The following is a 21,396-nucleotide window of genomic DNA, read 5'->3' on the forward strand; positions in this document are numbered from 1 at the left end:
CCGGAGCGACGTCACACCAAGGTGGAAGGAGACGAGCGCATTTTTTCCTCGCCCTTTATCATCCAAAGAAAACACATCGACACAGACCGTGGCTCTGCACTGGCGCACATACGCCTCTACCTGCAGCCGGCGCGCACCAAAAACTACCTTCCCCAAAGTTTATTTATCACTGCGTCATTTCAGAGCCAAGCCACAATCCAGCACAGCCACTAACAAACACCATGATTGGCTTTTATTTGTTTGGAAGGCGCCCGCGCTCGTCTTTAGTACCATTTCACCTTTGAAACATAACAACAGAGAGGAGATAGTCCGGCTGTCCTTCCAGCCGCAGCTGCTGTTCGTGCGCTGTTCCGCTCTCAGCCCTGACTTTGCCGCTTTTGTCACTGCGTCTCTTTTCCTTGGGCAGTTGGTGAAAAAATTAAATGTGCTGCGACCATGTGGAGGTTAACCACACCTTTGAAAGTGGACGTCTCTCCCGCAGCCTCCTGACCAACTTCGTTGCGCGTTGAGATGCGCCCGACAGAAGAGGAGTTGGATGATGAAGCTTTTCGCGCTCTCTTTGACTCACAGCGTACAGTGAGATTTCGCACCGTCAGAAAAACCAGGGCTTCCTATGTATTTCCGAGGAAATCCATCCCGCCGTTGGCTGAGCTGAGTCATTTCTAACTTTGCTGGGGAATCTCATTGAGGATTTGCAGTTGTTCAACATGACGGTTCGTCTATCGCGGATCCAACTGGCCCTGTTCTTCATCCTGCTCTGCCCGGTCAACATCATCGGACTGTGGTGGTAAGTGTCGTGTGTCTTAATCACGTGTGTTGTGGTTTCTCGCGTCGATCTTCTGTCTCACATGGGATTTAAATCACGGCACTTTAATTTGAGTTTCTGCGCGCAATCGCTGCGCGTAATCACGTCTTCGGTGATTAACCGCTGCGCCATCACTCGGACACTTTGACAACTTTTCATCCAAATACGCACACCGTGTCAAATCGGCAGTGACTCACAAGTTCCCGTTGCCTAGAATTAAAAAAAACAACAAAACAAAACTTATCTCTTAAAAAAACACATCAAACAATTCATATAAATATCATATTAGTAATTTAAATTGTTAACAAACATTCACTCAAAGATTGATTAAAAAAAAATATATATATATGCAAATGGCCTGAAACAAAAACAACACATGTCTTAATTAGACTTGGTGATGTGGATTCCCGCTGTGTTCATTAAAACGCATCATTTGAGAGGGGAGGCGTTCAGAGAACACACTGAAGTAGGACAGAGAAACACAGAGAGGTGAGAGTGGTGTCTGCTCTTCGTTGCCTGCAGAGATACACGAGGGAGACTGTGTGTTTGTGTGTGTGTGTGTGTGTGTGTGTGCGTGCGTGGGTGTGGGTGTGTGGGGGGTCAAAGTGAGGAATGTCAGGTGGCCCTCTAGGCGCAGTGGATATGTCATCATAAAACAATCCATATAGGCTCAGCTCTGCTGATGTGTGTGACAGTCGGACAGACAGACAGACAGACAGACAGACAGACAGCCCCTGCAGATCTTCTGATAACACACACTGTCTGTAAGTCTGTCCATCTGTCTGTGTCTGTTCTTTCATTGTCTTGTGTGCAGTGTTTCATGAGACAACATCCCTCTCTCTCTCTCTTTCTCACACACACACACACACACTTCTGCAAAGTGGCAGTATTTCAATGTGAAGCTTTGTGGAGTTTTTTTTTTTTTTTTTTTTTCCTCCTCAAGCGAATCCTCCCACTGTTCATTCACAGCTTTGTCAAGGTCAGTGTGGGATGTGGTGTCACAGAAGCTGTGTAAGTCTACTGTATGGCTGGTATGGCCGGGCAGCCTCTGAAGGACGCGTAGCCACATCTGTTGAGGAGAGGCACAGAGACACTTACTCTGCTGACTTTCCGCTGGGTTGAACCTCCGTTGTAAATATACTCCCTTCTACTGTCCGTCATCACATGTTTACACCGTCGTCATTAAGCCAGGACGAGTAATGTGCAAAAACGTCTTTGCTACATTGAGCAAATGAAAACTTCACCCTCAGTGTTTTCCATTCATCTCCATAAATAGTGGTCAATGGCAATACGTGCACTTTGATATCATGTGCATTTAAATTCAAAGTGAGTCTGTTGTACTTTGAGTTTCCTGCTGCATAATCCTCAGACGTGTCTGTTATGTCGTCATAATCCAAAATATTTTGTAAATGTAAGGCTGTTCTCATGTGTATCCACAAAAACTGTGCATGGGAAGATCTGGTACGTGGTATGAAAAAAAAGAATGGATCAAAATGGAGAAGAAAAGAAGCATTTTCAAATGCAGGTGGACACAGGGAATCAGATTAACCAGAGGGTCATGATCTGTCGACCCAGCTGTGGTGGGAAAGAAAGACAAATACTGTCCCTTGAGGGGAATCAGTCATTTCTCACCCAGCTTTTAAACACCTGGTGTAAACAATCCTGGTAAAATGAAAATTGAGCTTTGAATTTTAGGATTAGTTGTTATCATTATTATATTCACAAAAGTCATAATCTGTGGTGTGGTCAAACGCGAGATGAAAAAGAACATTCAATCTTTTCATAGTTGGTATATAGGGCTTTATTTTTTTCAGAGCCGAAAGAACTGCTGACAGAACTGTCACCGCTCTACAGACGGCACATTCACTACAGGACGCTTATTTTAACCAAAGCGGTCATGGATTAAGAGAAGTCACCTTCTTCCTCTCTATCCCCACTGACGTACGTTATCATCTTCCATCACTCGCGCGTGTGCGCTCTCATGTACACACAGTGCCTGACTGTGGTGCAGCTTGGGCAAAGCCACACCTGTGGGCAGCTCCCCAGTCTGCCAGGACAATGATGGTCTCTGTTGAAAGCTGCTGGACATACCATCGGACATCTTTCTTTCCCCCGGTCTCATGCTCGCTCCTCTTGAATGTCTCTATCTGTGTCTGTCTGTCTGTCTGTCTGTCTGTCTTTAGTCATACTGGCCCTTTCGAGAGGGAATGCCAGTCATTACAAGATAGGTTGTCGCTGAAGGAAGAGAGTGAGGCAGAGAGTGGGAGAGATGAAATGCTGGGAGATAGCTGTCCTTTCAGAGCCTCTGCTGATTACGGCCACTCTAATCATTTTGGCCTGAGAGCAGAGAGCACAGCCTGAAGACTCAGCGGAGTGAGGAATGCCTTTGCTCTCTTATACTGGTTTTGATTGCGGTGCTTAGCAGGGCCAACTTTTCTCTGTGTGTGTGTGTGTGTGTGTGTGTGTGCATGCCAGTGTGTCACAGCTCCAGTCTGGAGGAGTGTGTCACTGACCCACAGGTGCACGCATGTGCAATCACACACACACACACACACACACAGACACACACAGACAGGGTTTGTGAGTGTGCTGAAGTTGTGTCTTTGGTGTGTTTCTGTGTGCGTCAGTATAATTACATCTTCAACCAGTGGATCCTTGCTTAATCTGTTCAACATGCACTCATTCAGTCACACAGTGAGGGAAAGATATACTATGTATATACACTGTTCACTGCCATCATCACCAGAGGAGAGTTTCATTGTAGCAGATCTTATCTTGTCCGCTTCACTATGAGTCTGAAAAAGCTCAATGTCTAATCAGGACCAGCGAGATGGGCACAGATAAAGATTAAATGACGATGTGGGCTTGGCATCAGGTAGGGAACTGAATTAACTGTGTTTATGTGTGTGAGTGTGTGTGTGTGTGTGCATGTTTTTTTTAGACATTTATGCTACAGTATGTTCTAGTGCCAGGAATATATACATGGCAGAGGAAAAAAAAACACATGCTGAAATGCCTCTGTAGCTGGAGGAAGAACCGGCATAAAAAAAAGGTAACATAGCACAGCAACATGGCTTTTACTGTATGTATGTATGACGTTAACTGCAGCCGCTGGGGTTTTAACATTCATGTAAAAATAAATAGAGACTTTTATCACAATTTTGCCTGCAACGGAGAGCAAACAGAGCAAGAATTCCCATTAAACCACAGGAAAAGTGTTGTCCTTCTAAAGGCCCCGTTAGATTAGATTGAAGTGAAGATGTTTCTGTTCAAACGGCTTCAAATTCTGTTCATGATTTCAATCACGTTTTTAATAAATCCGTGGAGTATTTTTCTACTTTTAGTTATCTGTCACTCAAGAAAACCTTTCTTGAGTGACAGAAAATATTGCTTTTGACTGGCCAGCTTTTCTTTGTCTGCCACAGCCTAAGTTTGGCGTGTGTTACAGGCTCACAGGTGCATACACATGTATGTGTTTTTGCTTTTTAGGACCTTTTCTGCCCCTAATACTGACCTTCTTAGGACCGGTATTCCTCTGTGATCAAAACCTGGTCCTATTGAGGCAGAACTGGTTAATGTTGTATTGTGGTTAGGTCAAGGTTAGGGTTAGGTACAAATACTTAAGTACAAAATTCATGTATCTGTACTTTACAGGAATTGAACCCACAACCTTCCAGTTGAAAGACAACTTGCCGCACTCCTCACTTTTTACACAGTAAACGTCATATACTTTAAGACTTTAACTTAAGTAATATTATAATAAAAAGTGACTTCAACTTCTACCACAGTCATTTTGTACTTGTACTTTTACTCAAGTATCCCTTTTAGGTACTTTATACAAGACTGGGGTTAGACATTAACTGGTTATGGTTAACGTTATGGATAACACTTTGATTAGACTGTCCAATTGAACAGAAGTTAGTAAGAGTCCTTAAAAGGATAGCTGTCCAAACTTCCATCTGTTTCCTTCTGACAGCCACCACTGACAGTAGCTGCTAGAACATCTGTTTCAAACCTCGGCAGATGTGCTTGTCAATGTTACTTTCCAATCTTTTACACGCTAAATATCTGGTGACGAGCCCATCCAAGCTCGTCCATGCACTGACTTCTCTAGCCCAGCCACATCATATAAATATGTCTGTTTTCTGACAGCTTTTATCTTTTGGCAGTCAGTGCCCACTGGGTGTGTCACTGTTGTTACAACAGAGCAAACTGGATAGTTTTCCTATGTGAATTTGGTCCCGTGTTGGTTTCCTGTCGGTCACACTTTATTGCCACCGTTTAAATTGGGTGCCCTACAAATTATGAGTTCTGAAATATTTTATTGCAGCAAACTTCGTTGCTGCTCAGCCTCTTGATCTACGCAAGCAAAAAACATGCGAAAGCTGCTGTCGATGACACCCTGTCCCCGTCAGACTGTCCAGCAGGGACATTGGCAAGGTTCTGCATGAGTTTCCTCCCATCTTCAAAATGAGTTTTGCTCTGCAGACAATTTTTTACACATGTTTTGTTTTTCATTCCCTTATTTATAACCTCGTTTATCTCATAATATCTCATTATTTCTCCTTATCTAACATTGAACCCCCACCCACTATCCCCCCCCCCCCCCCCCCCCCCGCTCTCCCTGGCTGTCTCTATTTGATCCTTTTCTTTCTCTCACACACTGGCGTCTCAAAACTAGCGCTTGTCGTGACTGTCTTCATCTCCAGCATACTTGAGGGATTAAGGAGGGATGAAATTCACTCATTCGTGGGCGGAGTGAAAAAAAAAAAGAAGGGTCCCGTACAGTACAGCACTTTATCTATGGTGCCGTGAGATCCTTTTATGAAACCTGAGGTCTCGCACCGATGTTTAATCTCCTTCCGACCCAACTCTGGGCCCCAAAAACACCAGGAAAAAGGCGTCTATTTATAACATCTTCATGCGAAAAGCCTTTTATTTTTGAATTTCACAGAAACTACATTATGAAAACAACTTTCTTCTGTGTTTTTTATGCAACAGATGTGAAACCACGCCGATAAGACCTTACTGCCCTTATGCACATTTTTTTAAGCAGTACACACACAACCATGAGGTAAAGGTTTAGCTCTGGATCGGAGAAGCTGTTAACTTGTTGCAGGTGGTAAGAGCACTGATAGTCCTATCAGTGCTTTTTATTTTGAATGCTTTTGTGATTTTGTCTGGTTTTATCTCTCACTGCATGAAACCCTAGTGTCTCTCGATGAAGAACTCTACACCCGAGACAGCGTTTCCCTAAAGCCCCCCCCCGATAACATCAGCGACTGCTCATCCTTGTTGGTACTTTATCTGTTATCTGATCAGGAAGCTGTAGCATAACTGACAGCGACGGTGGAACTTTGCATGGGAAGGATCTGATCGCTGTCTGACTTTGAAGTTCCTTCTCACACAAGTGGATTTGAGCTTTTAGCCGAGTGGCAGCAAGTGCACCTGCTCGTATACCTGCACGTGTGTGTGTGTGTGTGTGTGTGTGTAAGATTATTCCACTTATCCCATGAGGCAGTGTAGGGTCAGCACACATTTAAATTACTTCACCATCGATGAGGCTGCAGAAGCCAGAACAGCAGTAAGCAGTAATTTAAGCCCACATCATCACTGACAGCTGCATTAATGCCAAAATACCAGGAACTAAAAGGCTCCTGCAGACGACTACTGACGACTAGATTATGCAAATTAATGTGATCATACACACACACACACCTATATAATTGTACATAGTGTACATTTGTGTTCTCCACTGTAGCATTTGTAACAAACCAAATAATAAAGCTCCAGAAACCCCACTATAGCTCAATTCAGTTTTCAAATGCCATTTTCGTGCCATTTCATATTGTTCTTTCACTACTTACTAGCACTTTTATATTTCACGCTCCTTATCTGATTGGTGCACCCCATTTCTGCCTCTATCTCCCGTCATGTGCTTTTCCACCTGACTTCACTTCACATTCCAAATCGCCTCCTTTTTAAAACGCCATGTCTTTGCAGTTCCGGTGACGTCTGTCATGACTTTGCAGTATTTTTAAAGAGGAACGCTGATGAATCTGATGAATCGGAATCAGTCCCGTGTCGACTCTCTGTCTCTTCGGCTCTGACAGTGAAACAGGACACTGTACAGTCACTCGTTTAACAGCTCTACACACTTCCCATTATAAAAAACCAGGCTGACGTTTGAGCGGCTGACAGAGCCCGCTTCCCAGACCTTGCCCCTGGCACATGCACACACACAGGCCCACATACTGACACAACATCACATCCATAAAACAAAAAAACTTGAACAGACTACATAGACATTACTCTTTTTTTTTTTAATGCACCCATCTCTCTCTCTCTCACACACACACACACCCACACACGCACACACACACAGTTCCCAATGGAAGTGGGTAGATAATAAGAGGTTGTTGAGAGGGAGTGTTTTACTAAGTACTGAACATGTACCTGCTAATTAACATGAACAGCTCATCTGTATGATGTTATTATCTGTGTGACTACCACACACACACGCACACACACACACACACACACACACAAAGAGACTGCAGCAGCGAGAGAGTTGCGTCTCCATGACGCTGAATTACTCAGACTGACTCTAACGTTAACCTAATGACTCCAACATTCACCTTAAAACGTAATGATTTACGTTACGTTACGGGACGTTTGTCTCCACTCGCACACCTGTGTTAAAAGCACACGATTGTTTCCATCGCAATTGTGTTAATAATCATAACAACAGTGTGAGTCCCTGGATACAGAGTTTGTCAAACAGTTATTATTTTTAATATAAATTGCCAGGTTTTCCCATTACACACCAGCTATTATGGCTGATTTTGTGGGATTAAGCACATTAACTCCCCCTAATCTTCAGTCAATTTTCGATAGCGGGGAAATCACGACTGTAATCTGCGCTGTCTGCTAGTCCTCGTGAGGAACAATAGTTTATTTGCTTCTGGATTTCACTTTTCATGCCGCCATTGGCTAAGAGGCTGACACTGTGCTCCCGACGTATTATGTTTCCACTCAGTCATGCGCTGACATGTTAGTCTGCCATATAAATATCACATTATTACAATAAAATAGATTGGCCTGCGTGCATACGTGCACGTTTGTGTGTGTCGGTGTCAGACCACCTGGAGAGGGAACGGGCAGTAGTGTGCGTTGTGTGCGTTCTTAAAACAAACTCTTGAAGCAGATGAGTGATATCACGCAGTGAGATTAACAAGCACAAAGCTGAATGAACACCTACTGTGAAGGCTCTTTGTCTGTTCTCAACAGATGTGATGGATTGAAATTAAAAAAATGAGTGTGAGGACACGTGAATATATAATAACAATATGGTAGGAGGAGATAAGTGGCTAAAAATGCTTAAAACCATCAGAGGGAAGAAGAAGAAGGAGGAAACAGGTCTACAGGTTGAACTGGAGACATTAAACCTGGTTTAATACATGTCATTCACCCTGTCACATGTGTTTTTTTGAGACGTAATGAGTCGGCGATCGCGTCGATGTCATCATCAGTGTTGTGTGAACTCACAAGAGGCTGCAAGAATAGCACACGTGAGGTGACGTGTGGGAAGCACAGCCAGTGGGATGAAGAAAAAGAGAGAAAAGAACGGGAATAAAGTGATCTTTTTCACAAAGCCACTATCCTGTATCACACTGAAGGAACCCATAAAGCCAGCGATTGCTTCAAAGTGGTCGAGCCAAATCCCTCTCTCCCATTAAGAGTTAGAATAAACAATTTATCTTTATTATACACAGTCATCTGTCAAAGCTGTTGAGGAGGTCCTCAGTCTCTGTTGAATAACCCAAGACACTTGTATATGTATTTTGATGTTTTAAATATTTGCACAACGTGAAGCAGACTTGATTTATCTAACCGCACAATTAAATTCAGATTTTCTGTAATTTAATATGTGTACTTTTCATTTAGCCGGGCTTAAGTCTGGAAGGGCCGATTCTGAGGACAAATTGCGGTTGTAAGCGGGGGGAACTCCTTAACTGCCGTAAATAATCTCAGATACTGTATTAAGTGGAATTTAGGAAGTCTGCCCGCCGGTTTACCAAGATCAACTTAGTGTCAAGACCAACTGTAAACGGCCTGTCTGTTAAGAGATTTCCACGTCAGTGAGTGTGACGTTAGCAGACGCCTCTGGGAAAGTCTGTGTCTCCCTCGCTTGTCTCCCATGTTCCTCGTGGAGAAGCACATTGTCGCCCATGGCTGAGATGTGGTGGGAAGAGCTGGCAGGCGCGACAGCCACAGAAAAATACAACTTTGGTTTATGGCTTCCCGATGAACGCGGCCACATTGTTTACTCTGTGATTAAGTTAACAGGTGTCGCCATGACAAGTTGCCATACCTCGCAGGGATTTATTATTTTTTTGCCTTGTTTAAATAAAGCCTCGCGTTAATTCATACTGGACACGGTAGTCATACGCCCAGCTGTAATTGGCCGACAGCCAACGGACCACAATCTGTGAGTCATGCTCCAATCACAGCCACTCTCATTTAAAATCAAACACTTCTCACCTCACTCATGTTTTTTTTGCCACCTCCTCTCCAGATCAGTCTGACAGGCTTTGAAGTTTGAAACCTTTAACTGCACTTTTGCAATAAAGGGTTTCGTGACGACGAGCGTGTTCCCTGACTGAGCATTATTTTTACGTGTTTCAGGGCAGTGGGAAGCCCACTGGTGATGGACCCCAACAGTATCTGCAGGAAGGCGAAGCGTCTGGCGGGGAAGCAGGCTGAGCTGTGTCAGACTCAGCCAGAAATCGTCAACGAAGTGGCCAAAGGAGCCAGACTGGGTGTCAGGGAGTGCCAGTACCAGTTCAGGTACCGCCGGTGGAACTGCACCAGCCACAACAAATACTTTGGCAAAATACTGCAGCAAGGTGAGTAACAGACAAATGGACGTGTGCAGTTCTGCTTGTGTCTTTCCCTCTTTCCTGTCTGCTTATTACCTCTGATATCTACTAGAGCTGAAACGATGAATCGATGAATCGATTATTAATCGATTACTAAATTAATCTGCAATTATTTTGATAATCGAATAATCGGTTTCCAATTGTTTAAGCTTCTTAAATGTGAATATTTTCTTAATTTTTTTGCTCTGGATAACAAATAAATCATTAAAAGTGAATCATTTTGGTTTGTGGACAAAACAAGAAATTTGAGAACATCATCATCTCCAGGTTTGATCAACATTTTTTAAGGTTTTCTGATATTCTGAACTCCAAACGATTAACTGATTAATCCAGAAAATAATCGACACATGTTTCGATTATGAAAATAATTGTCAGTTGCAGCTCTAACATCTACATGTGGTGGTTGTGGCCTTTTATAATCACTACGGCTATATTTAAAAAGATATTTAAAAAGAAAAATAGAAAACTCTCTTCCGTGCCTCTTGCAGAAATGTTGATGAGAATATCAATACCACCTTTTCATGTGTGCAGTCAGTACCGAGCTATCAACACCTGCTGGCACCCCTCGAGCTCTGCAGTTATGTGCAGGTGCAATAACACCACGTTTTCTCACAACTCTCCTCTGCTTTTATAGACACAAACCCAAAGGCAGAATCAAAATCATATGGTATGAACGGACGAGATGTTTTATCTTTAACCAAATTTCATTCAACACAACATACCGGCCTTTTGGGTTTAGCAAAGCCCTTAAAAAGGTTAAAACAACTGCATGTGAGTCTTGTTTTTTTTCTTCTTTTCTCTTATTTCCACCGCCAGTGGAACAGAGATTAATTCCCATAGTCACTTTTGCTCTCCCCACCAAAAAGCTTTTTCACAGATTTGTTGAGGATAGGCATAAAAACACGTTAGAAACACGTCATGTCCCATTTTTCAAATGCGAGTGCCTTCAGGATCTGAACCCATGACCTCACGACCGCAGCCAGTGGCCTAACGTCAACTTGAGGTCAGATGCCCGTCTAATGGCAGCACAACAGACAAGGGCAGCTGTTGTATTTCAGACCAGACATATTCACACATGACTGCCTCTGCTCTTTATCAGATTGGGCACGCTTGAAATGATCAGCAAAGATTGCATTTTCTCTTAACATCTCTCTTAAGATCTCCTGACATCTTCCTCCAGCTCTTTGAAGTCTGTAATATAACTGATGCTGGGTCAGCGCTGGGTCTCTTGCAATTACTGTGTTGGTTTTTCTCTCATATGATTAGATTCATAGAGGGACGCCTGTCCCTTGTTGAAGGGCCTTTATCTGTGTGTTTAGTCAACAAACAGTCAATACCTGGTATTATAACTCCACCTCTTTGGTTTAATTAATCGTCCACTCATTGCACCAAGTGGATTATTACGACCTTTTTACTGAATTCTAAGCTTAAATTTTTGTGGTACATTAAGATTCCAACAGTGCTGACTTTAGTATTAGCCATTAAGTGCCAGTGATACGCTCTAGTGATAAAGCAGAATCCCACCTCGGTACAATTAAGAGGTATTTTCAAGATTTTTAAACCAGTATGATGCTGCTAAAAAGCCAATTAACCAAATTTCCATTGCCAGCAAGTTGTTCCGCCTTGTGGTGTTTTAATTCCACCCTCACCCGTGCATGAATTATGACGTCATGGATGTGGAAAATGAGACACCGTAGCCTTCAGTGATAATGCTAGCACGGTTACTACTTTACTACTTTTACTTCGGGCTCTTTATTGATGATCTGATGAAATAAATGATAATACAAATGGATGGAAGAAGAAATGAACACGTTCACCTTGCTCTTATGTTGCATCTGATGCCAATTGGAGCTGGAGCCAATGAAAACCCATCCATCCATCATCTATCGCTTTATCCTCCAGGATAGGGGTTGCGGGGGTACACGTACACACGGTGAGAACATGCAACCCATAAAAACCCATTTGGCTCTAAGAAAATAGAGATAAATGCAGATTAAACACATTCTGCTTGACACATCTCACTATTTCTCGACAGGACACACTTAGAATAACGAAAGAAACAGCAGCTTAAAGAGACAACAGACTCATTTGGCCACAAGAGGGCGATAACTTGCATCACAAAGCCAACACAATACAAAATCTATATGGGACGTACAGATGGCATGGAGCGCTATTGCTTTTTTACGTTGATACATTAATCTATTTTTCTACTGCATCTAAAACAATGCCACAGGTTTTTTCTTCTTTAAAACATCATTTAACCTTTAATTATGATACATTGATAGGGGTCGCCACAGCGAATGAACCGCATATTTCATTTAGCAGATTTTTTTTTTTTTTTTTTACACCGGATGCCCTTCCTGCGGTCAGTTTAGAGTGTCCAATTAACACCAAAGGACCTTTTATATTTGACTTAAATCAGAAATAACTACAATAAGGTTTTACATGCATTAGATTGGTTAGATTGTGTGTAAGAAAGGTTACATTTATAATCTGAAATCCAGAGAGAAGAACACTTCTTTGTTTTACAGCAGTTGGCACTTAATTCTCTGGATTCTGGATCACTTTTTAACTGTACCTCCATCATCCCCATGTTTTTTGTCTTGTCTTAAATAAGGCAGATGTTTAGACAGAATCATCATAATCTGCCAATTTGCATCCTGCAATTTATGGTTGTTTTTTGGGATGATGTCAGCTTCATATGTTCATTAGCTTCACACCAGCAGACGCTGATTGTCAGTGACACACGTAGCCGCGGACCATCAAGCTGGTTGAAACGCGCGGTGTTTCGTCTCTTATCTAATTTGAATTTATGACACTAACCAGCCTTGCCAGTGTCTCTGGCAGAGAAAGAAAGAAGAAAAGAATGAAGGCAGAAAGAAAGATCAAGAAGCGGAGGCAGAGTAAGAGCGAGGGGAATGGGGCAAGAATCTACCAGTAGAAAATAGACTAGCAATTAATCATAAATTCCAGCCTGTCTATGAGGGAGACCAAAGTGCCTCTCTGTTTTTAAGTCTTTGTCCTAAATTACCTGGATCTGCTCACTTAATGGCTGTTAATCTTGCGCTAATACCAGTATACGTCAAAATAAAAGTGCCTTTGTATTAAAAAAGACTCTCTCCCTAAGTGGTTTATTTAACCTCATTGACCCCTCTTTAGCGTTTTATGTGATAATAGATGCTTTCCAATCATTTTGATGACATAAGCTTTTCTTTGTGGAAAGGGAGACAGTCCTGTGCATGCAGTCTGTTGTTGTTGTTGTTGTTGTTGTTGTTTTTGTCTGCCTACTGTTTGATATCGTCTTTTTTCACCTAATTTGATGCAAATGCGATGAAAAGGAGGGGAACATTTGTCTAATTTATCAGCTGGGATTGGCTCAAGCTCTGTGTAGGATAAAGAGGTAGACAATGAGTGAGTGAGAGTGACTCTGCCTTATCAAATGTTTATATTGAAGGGGACTCCAGTCAAAGATCAGCTCCCCAAATAAAATAATCCATCCATCGATCCATTTTCTACCGCTTTATCCTCCACAGAGGGTCGCAGGGGGGTGCTGTGCCAATCTCATAGGGCGATAGGCGGGGTCACACCCTGGACAGTTCGCCAGTCCATCGCAGGGACAAATATAGAGACAAACGACCATTCACTCTCACTCTCACGGTCAATTTAGAGTGTCCAATTTACCTAATCCCCCATATTGCCCCCTGGGAACATGCAAACTCTATGCAGAAAGGCCCTTGTTCAAATAAAAATAATCCACTTAGCAAATTGTGATGATAAAAATTCCCAATATTCACGTGACTGTGGATACGTCATATAATGACCTGCATGGAAATTAAATCACACGCATACGTTGCAAGAGCTTAGTGCTTAGTGTGTGTACGTGTTTGGATAATAGGGGATATTTTAGGTGATTTCACAACATTCTGAAACGCTGCCTCTTCACCCGTGGATTGCGAAAATGAGCGAATGAATGAACATGTCGACACACGGGGTGACAACTTCTTTTTCGGCGGAATCAAAATGTTTTCTCCCCTGGACATGAACCTTTAACGTACAGTCGGCTCCAGAACAAGGTAGAATTTCTGGTTTTACGTCATTAATTGGTGGTTATTATCATCCGCTCCTTGATCTCTGTTGTGTTTGAATAGCACACAGACCCCGGAGCAGTCATACCTGGCAGTGCGAGCCAGCCAGCATACAGTGATGCTGGTAATCACAGAAAGGATGCTGCAGGTTTTCTTTTGAGAGCCCTGGGAGAGAGAGAGAGAGAGAGTGTGTGTGTGTGTGTGTGTGTGTGTGTGTGTGTGTGTGTTTGACACTGCACTGCTGTAGAATTAACAAGGACTTTTGCTCTGGGCTGTACAATGGTTGCACATTAAATAAACCAGTCATCAGTCATGTCAAAACTGAGGGTTTTCACATTAATGAGCTTCACAGGTTGACACAGGTACAGAGACACAAGATACATGTGTACACATTTACGCCTTTCACTTAAAACTGTAGTATGTAACTTTTGAATACAAACAAGGGCTGATTACGTTCACAACGTTGTCACATACGTTAACACTGAGCCAATCAGCTTTTCTCACAGAGATGTGGACTCGAGTCTGAGACTTGGACTCGAGTCTGAGACCCGGACTCGAGGCGCACTTAAGTCACACAAACATTAATTTCCGAGTAGACTTGTTACTCGCCTCTAAAGACATGAGACTTGACTCAGATTCAAACTCAAAAGATTTGAGACTTGACTTGGAGATTAACTCGAGATTCCAGTTACGTTATGCTTCTACGAGGCAACAGCAACATGTGAGAGACACTAAAGAGAGACACTTGCTAACAGGTGAAAATGTGACTAAAACCACAAAGAATTGCCCACAAACTGTTTCAGAAGTGAATTCTTCTGCTCAAAAACCTGGTTGTTCAGTGTTTTAATTGGATAAACATTCATAACCCCCTGGTGTATAAACACAAATGCTTGATAGTATTGATGGACAGAGCCTGTTTTCAGATGAAGAACGCAGCATACAAATAATGTCACATCCTTCCTCTTCTCGAAGACCAAACAACAACATTAATGTGTTTACAGTGTTTTATTTGCTTCTACTTTAACAAAAAAAAAGTGAGCAGAGCTGTTTTTCAGACAATGCGAAAATAAATTGGGTCTAAATAAATAAATAATTATTGTCACGCTTTGTCATGTTTTGGCATGAGCGGCGACAACAGGCCGCTCCTGTGATCTGAAGTGAATTTAAAGCTGCACTTTGGCAGGATCACGAGAAACACAGTTGATGCAGTGACCGTTGTTGCCAGTGCTGGAGCACAGGCTGTTGCAAAGGAATGCCTGTTGTGAAGATTCACAATTTGAAATTGACTGATGTCACCTGCAGCCAGGCACCTATTGTAATGATATTGGCTACTTTTGAGTCTTCAGCTGTCAAACTTGAAGGCTATATGTCCAATTTTATTTAAAGCCTATATGCTGGACTGTATCAGTCTTTATACCAATGGGACCTGTGTGCATAGTAATAACAAAACAAGCCAGTATGAGTGATCTCCACTGCCCCTGTGATTGATCAAAGTCTCCCGTGGCATGCAGGAGATTTGCAGAGGTCTTTAAACCTGGAGAAGGTGCAGATGTGTTGTTCTCTCACGGATCCCTTGATTTATGTTGTGGTGAAAGTTTATCATGGAATTTTTTGATCGGTAACGTCCAAACAATTGTGCCTGGTGTACATTTAATAAAAGCGAGCACATCATATGTCAAGATGCCATCAAGACTCATCCCTCATCTCGCTGGGAAATGTAGAAGTTTACTCAAGTCTAATATTCTGGATCCCATCCAAACCTGACATAAAGCTTCAGTTCTTTTTCCAGGAAAGGAAAAAAAAAGGGCCTGCTGCACACATACTGTATCTACAGGTAATTATACCTGAATTAGGTATAATTTAGGTTTGCCTTTTGATTTCTTGATAACTGTTATTTCCATACTCCTGAGGTGATATTAGTTAGTCACTCAACGTAGGAGACTCTCTGGTTTATCTGGAGATCCTGGAGCACAGTGGAGCTTTGGGTCTGAGAACACTGGATGTGCAGGTGTCTCCAAATGCCAATGCGAATGCACCAGACATCCCCATGAATCTTGACCCTAAAAAGTCAGACTATTAAAGAGTATGTGCTAATTCTTGCAGCAGAGCCTTGTGGAATTAGAAGCAGACACAGACAGGTCCAGACACCCGCCACATGGCAGAGAATTTGTTTGGAATTCATGTCTCCGAGGAAAATATGAAACAGGGCACTTAAATCATCACATTATTGATAGCTTATTTTACACATAACAATACTGTTTCTCTTTCGCCCTCTGCTCTTTTATTCCCGCTTTTATTCCTTGCCTTTGTCCACTCTTAACGGGGCCACCTTTTGCTCCATGTCTCCAAGATTTAAACATATATGAAAGGACATCAGAACAGTCTCCCAGCCTGTTTTGTTATCATAACCATATTGTTCTCATCATGAGCTGTGTGCTAATGTTTTACACATGCACCTCTTAAATAAAACCCAAAGACGACACATCTCAATTTGGGTATGTCACTCAGTAAGGGGAGGTTTGTCGCAGCTTGCAGGCCTACACACACACACACACACACACACACACACAGTCAGTGTGTGGACATGATCTAGCCCCTTACCCTATATTTGCGCGTCACAGCTCGAACCCTGGCCTCAACCTTCTACGTCGCCATGACAACAAAGTCAACAATTTAGTGCTTTAATCACGCGCGTTGCTCGAAATGTCACTGACATGCCTGTGCAACAACCTAATGAGATTAAAAAGAAAAGTTTTCTTCCAATATTTCTATTAGATTTTAGTGGTTGCTATGCCCTCAAATCCATTTTTGAGATTACGATGACTCACCTTGTACTCGGGGGAAGTTTACCAAGTTGCATCTAATGAAGCACTTCGTAGTTGTGTTTTGCTTTGTCGTTATGCCGCGTTGTTGACGCTGTAAAAGAAAAGTCGTACAGTTTTTTTCGTGTGCCAAAAGTCTTGCGGCGTTTGCTGGTGGTTTGAAAACAAAACACCACTAAATGTCAGGTTAAAGGTGTGTTGAAGCGCCAATTCTGACACATAAGGTAACGAGTGTCATGTTACTGGAAACGTATTGGTAATAATGCTTTACATTAGTAACACGTCACTGAAATGGTGCCCAACACTGTAAACGACAATCAATACTCCCTCCCGGCTCATTTTCTCTGACCTCAACTTCACTGTAACCTGTTCCCAACTTCCAAAAAGCAGTCTGGACTCATAGGGATCTCACATTTGTAACCTTTTTGTACTTACATATACATAAACACATATATCCTTTGAACCTACACAAAACCATTTCAGACTCGTTGACGCGTAGACATCTCTGGGTGTTGGAGCGCACAGCAGCTGGTCTTGATATCGCAGCGTGCTGGGGTGTGCAGGTTTTTGTCGCACGCCATCCGTTCTGTGTGTGTATATATGTGTGTGTGTGTGTGTGTTACCGTTCCTAATGAATCCCATTCACTGAATCATGCGATGCAGAGTTGGCAGCGTTGGCGGTTGGTGACCGCACGCTCACCGCCTTCCAGCTCTTTAAAAATAAAAGTCCTCTGCTTAGCCTTCACTCACACATGCACCAGAGTGGACAAGTGACATTTGTTTTTTTGACATTTCTTCTTTTTTTGTGTGTGTGTGTGTCTTCCTGCTGGAGAGGAACTGGAACTTTTTGGAAGTGTTACCCAAACAGAAATGAGAGATGATGTCCAGCTGCAGATGAGCACACATTTAGTGCTTATGAGTATTTAGGGCTGGACAACAGTGTTTGGAAGATGTGACCGCGTTGACCTTCATAAGTGAGCGTTGAGTAGAAGTATTACATGTGTGTTTGGGGTGGACTATAGGAGGACATTTGTCTTATTTCAATTACACATTCCTTTGTTGCCAAGGGGAATGACAATAACGGCAATAATTGAGAACAAAGAAGCGCTGAGCCGAGGGTGAGAACAACGCTGAAGCCGGTGGCGAGGAGAGACGATCAATTTGTAGTTGTGGTTAGATTTGCCTTTAGCCAGTAGTGTTAAGCGCCGGGTCTAAAATAAACCAGCAGCTGTGGCGTGTATGAGTGTATGACTGCATGACTGCATGTGTGTGTGTGTGTGTGTGTGCACGAGAGAGCGAGAGAGTGAGAAATAGCCGTCCTCTCAGCACTACAAATCCGGTGACGCTGGTGATTGCAGTAATGGACCAGGAGTGACACAAAGGTGCTTTCATCTTGTTCCATGTAGCTGACATACTGACTCGCTGGACGGAGGGACGGATGCCTGGATAAATGGATGCATGGAAAACGGCTTCTTACATGTGCAGGTCGCTCCCCCTCTTTACTCGTTATTCTGATTGATTGTGGAGGACATGGAGATGATCGAATACAAAGACCGCTCTCTATGTAAAAAAACAACAAAAACCAGGTGTCTTGTGTAATGTCATTTGCGCGTATTCATCATCTACTGTCACTAACGCATCATGAAGATGTTAATGAAGTTTGAATAAGCACATTTGCAGGGGAACTTTTATGAATTCTGATGCAGGCATGCTCAAACTGTCTAAATCCCTTCTTTTCATGTCACTGCAGATATTCGGGAGACGGCGTTTGTTTACGCCATTACAGCAGCCGGCGTGACCCACGCTGTGACCCAGGCCTGCAGTATGGGAGACCTTCTGCAGTGTGGCTGTGAAGCCACCAGGAACAGAGCACCTCCAAGGCCACCGTCGTCGTCGTCGCCCTCCTCCTCCCCCTCCTCCTCCTCCTCCTCTTCCTCTTCTTCTTCTTCTTCTTCTGGAGATGGAGTCAAGTGGGAGTGGGGGGGCTGTGGAGATGATGTGGAGTTTGGTTATGAAAAGTCGAAACAGTTTATGGATGCGAAGAGGAGAAGAGGCAAGAGTGACATCAGGACACTCATTGACCTGCACAACAATGAGGCCGGGCGTCTGGTAAGAAATAGTTTCAGTTGTGTTGTTAGTTGTGTTGTAAAGAGTCAAGAGTCATTTGAACAAAAACAAACCACAAAAATATTCTTGTACCACTACCGAGCTACACGAGCCTGCTCCTTCACTCGTCTTACACTTTAGCACCAAAGGTGCTGCTTGTCCCGTGGAATACTCTTCATTCCAGGAACACGCTTTAAAAGACAGACATCGCTCTGAGCCATATTTGTGTAGTGCCGTAAGCCGATATTCTGACAAGAATCAGGTTTCTGAAACACAAAAACAAGAGCGTGCCACACATTTTGTTTTCAAGCCTCCGAGGCAAGTCGCGTCTAATGTTTCCACAGCCCTCTGTTCAAGTTTAAAGTTCCTCTTTGTTGCCGGTGCGAGCGCCGAGTGAATTATGGCCACGACAAGTCCAAATGCTACCAAAGGAGCGTGCGTTGATTAAGTAGCGAGTTTTTTTTTTGTTTTTTTTCAGTCGAGTTAATTATCGTGTAGCTCGGAAAATTTATCGTGTACTGCCAAGATCGCATTTACTTTTGGCTGTTGGTGTTGTGTTGATCTCCGTCGGTTGCAGCCAGCTGCAGAAATGTTGACACACGTACAAGCTCACAAAGTTCACTTTAGCTGGGGTCAGAGGCAGGTACATGGGAAGAGAGGAGAGGAGAGGAGAGGAGAGGAGAGGAGAGGAGAGGAGAGGAGAGGAGAGGAGAGGAGAGGAGCGTTCGGGACGACATCAACGCATGCATATCTACTTGTGTACACATTTAGCAAAATATGTGTGTATGTCTGCATGGGCAGGTGTGTGTGTGTGTGTGTGTCTGTGAGATGGGTTAATTATGCAGTATAAGTGAATGATCTGTTGTCAAGGCTTGTTAGATGTAGGAAGGCCAGAGGCAACGCAGAGGGAGAGGGGGGTAGTGGAGTTAAATTCCTTCTGAATAGTGTCTGCTTTTATCTTACCTATCTATCAGTGTGAGTCTGCATGTGTGTGTGTGTGTGTATGTGTGTGTGTGTGCATGATCCAGTGGCTTTGCCTGTAATACATCATGAAGACGCAATAATGTGTTACTTCTTTAGAGAACTTGTCAATTTGTCAAAAGCGGTTCTGCCTCACTTGAGGGTACAAGGTTAAAAATGCCTTTGCCCCTTTGTTTTCCCCTGTTTGATCAGACCTTCTCCATTTTTCTCACCTGTTTGCCCTTCTTTACCTCCCTCCACTCTTCTCCCCCCCCAAAAAATCCCAAACCCTCTCTCCTCTCTCCCCCCCTCTCTCTTCCAGGCAGTGAAGCTCTACATGCGGACGGAGTGCAAATGCCACGGACTGTCAGGCTCATGCACCCTGCGCACGTGCTGGAAAAAGATGCCTCATTTCCGCGAGGTCGGCGACCGTCTGCTGGAGCGGTTCAACGGAGCCTCCAAGGTTATGGGTGGCAACGACGGCAAAACCCTGATCCCTGTTGGCCAGAACATAAAGCCTCCGGATAAGCAGGATCTGATCTACTCAGACGAGTCACCCGATTTCTGCATCGCAAATCGGAAAACGGGTTCACTGGGGACGCGGGGACGCATGTGCAACAGCACAGCCATGGACATCAGCGGCTGTGATCTGCTGTGCTGCGAGCGAGGCTACCGGGAGGAAACGGTGGTGTTTGAGGAGAACTGTCTGTGTCGTTTCCACTGGTGCTGTGTGGTCCAGTGCAAGAAGTGCTTGGTCCGAAAAGACCTTAGTCTCTGTCACTGATGAACTGATGAGAAGGGGGCGCTCACTACGACGTAGTTCATTCTGATTACTTCTGGTGTTCAGGTGTTTTCTTTAGTTTGGGTTGTTTGAAAGAAGCAAAGAGGGACTTCTTTTTTTTTTGGTGATACTGATTTTTTTTTTGCACCACTCACGATCAGACGATGCCCCCAAAATTTGATTTTCAGACAGTATTTGACTTCCAGAACGTCCTGGTTTGCTGGCCTAAAGGTTCACAAGGTGCAAGAGCGTAAACAGAACCATGTGGAACCAATGGAAAGAGGGACGAAAAGAAGTAATACTATAAAGAGTTTCTTATTCTCTGAGCTACCTATTTTTTAGTTCTAGTTTATGAAAAAGGACCAAAGAATGTGAAAATATGTTTTCCATCTAACCGGAGGGGAGATGATACCGAGAGGACCAGGCTACCAGATGTATTTTTTGTCTCCTTCTTCAACAACAACAACAAACATGTAGTGATCCACCTGATTTAATTATATAACTGTGTGAAGTATATGAAACCTGTTAGGTCTCTGAAAGTTTTCCAGGAACTCTATGGTATTAAAAGTCCTTCAGAGACTGTCGTCTATCCGCAGGACGCTGTGGCATTTTTTGAGTTTCTTTTCTTAAGTTGTCGTCTCCCACAATCTTGCAAACAAACACTTTCTCATGTACATAAAAGGGAAAATGGGAAATTATATCATGTTATCATTTTTTTTTTTTTTTTTTTGAAGATTAACGTCAACGCCATGTTCTGCAGGTGTGAACTTAGCCTGTCAGCAAAGACAGTTATTTATATAAAGATGACAAGACTACTCACTCCATCTCCCTCTCAGAAGCACTTTGGATGTGATGGCTGCCATGGACTTCCTTAATAAGTTTGGCAACAAGATAC

General features: G+C 43.2%; 1 protein-coding gene across 1 annotated transcript; it reads left to right on the top strand.

The window, feature by feature from the left end:
- The first annotated feature begins 539 nt into the window (after nucleotides 1–539).
- On the top strand, nucleotides 540–21,396 carry wnt6b (wingless-type MMTV integration site family, member 6b). The gene is made up of 4 exons (XM_058651969.1): nucleotides 540–787; nucleotides 9,494–9,714; nucleotides 18,405–18,763; nucleotides 20,043–21,396. The coding sequence occupies exons 1-4, from the start codon at nucleotides 708–710 to the stop codon at nucleotides 20,502–20,504; spliced, it is 1,122 nt and encodes a 373-aa protein (XP_058507952.1). The 5' UTR covers nucleotides 540–707; the 3' UTR covers nucleotides 20,505–21,396.

Source organism: Solea solea, chromosome 2 (genome assembly GCF_958295425.1).
Source record: "Solea solea chromosome 2, fSolSol10.1, whole genome shotgun sequence".
Taxonomy (NCBI): Eukaryota; Metazoa; Chordata; class Actinopteri; order Pleuronectiformes; family Soleidae; genus Solea; species Solea solea.

Coding starts and splice junctions, on each gene's coding strand:
- wnt6b (XM_058651969.1), top strand. CDS start 708: ATGACGGTTCGTCTATCGCGGATCCAACTGGCCCTGTTCTTCATCCTG. Junction 788..9,493: donor AACATCATCGGACTGTGGTG/GTAAGTGTCGTG, acceptor TACGTGTTTCAG/GGCAGTGGGAAGCCCACTGG. Junction 9,715..18,404: donor TGGCAAAATACTGCAGCAAG/GTGAGTAACAGA, acceptor ATGTCACTGCAG/ATATTCGGGAGACGGCGTTT.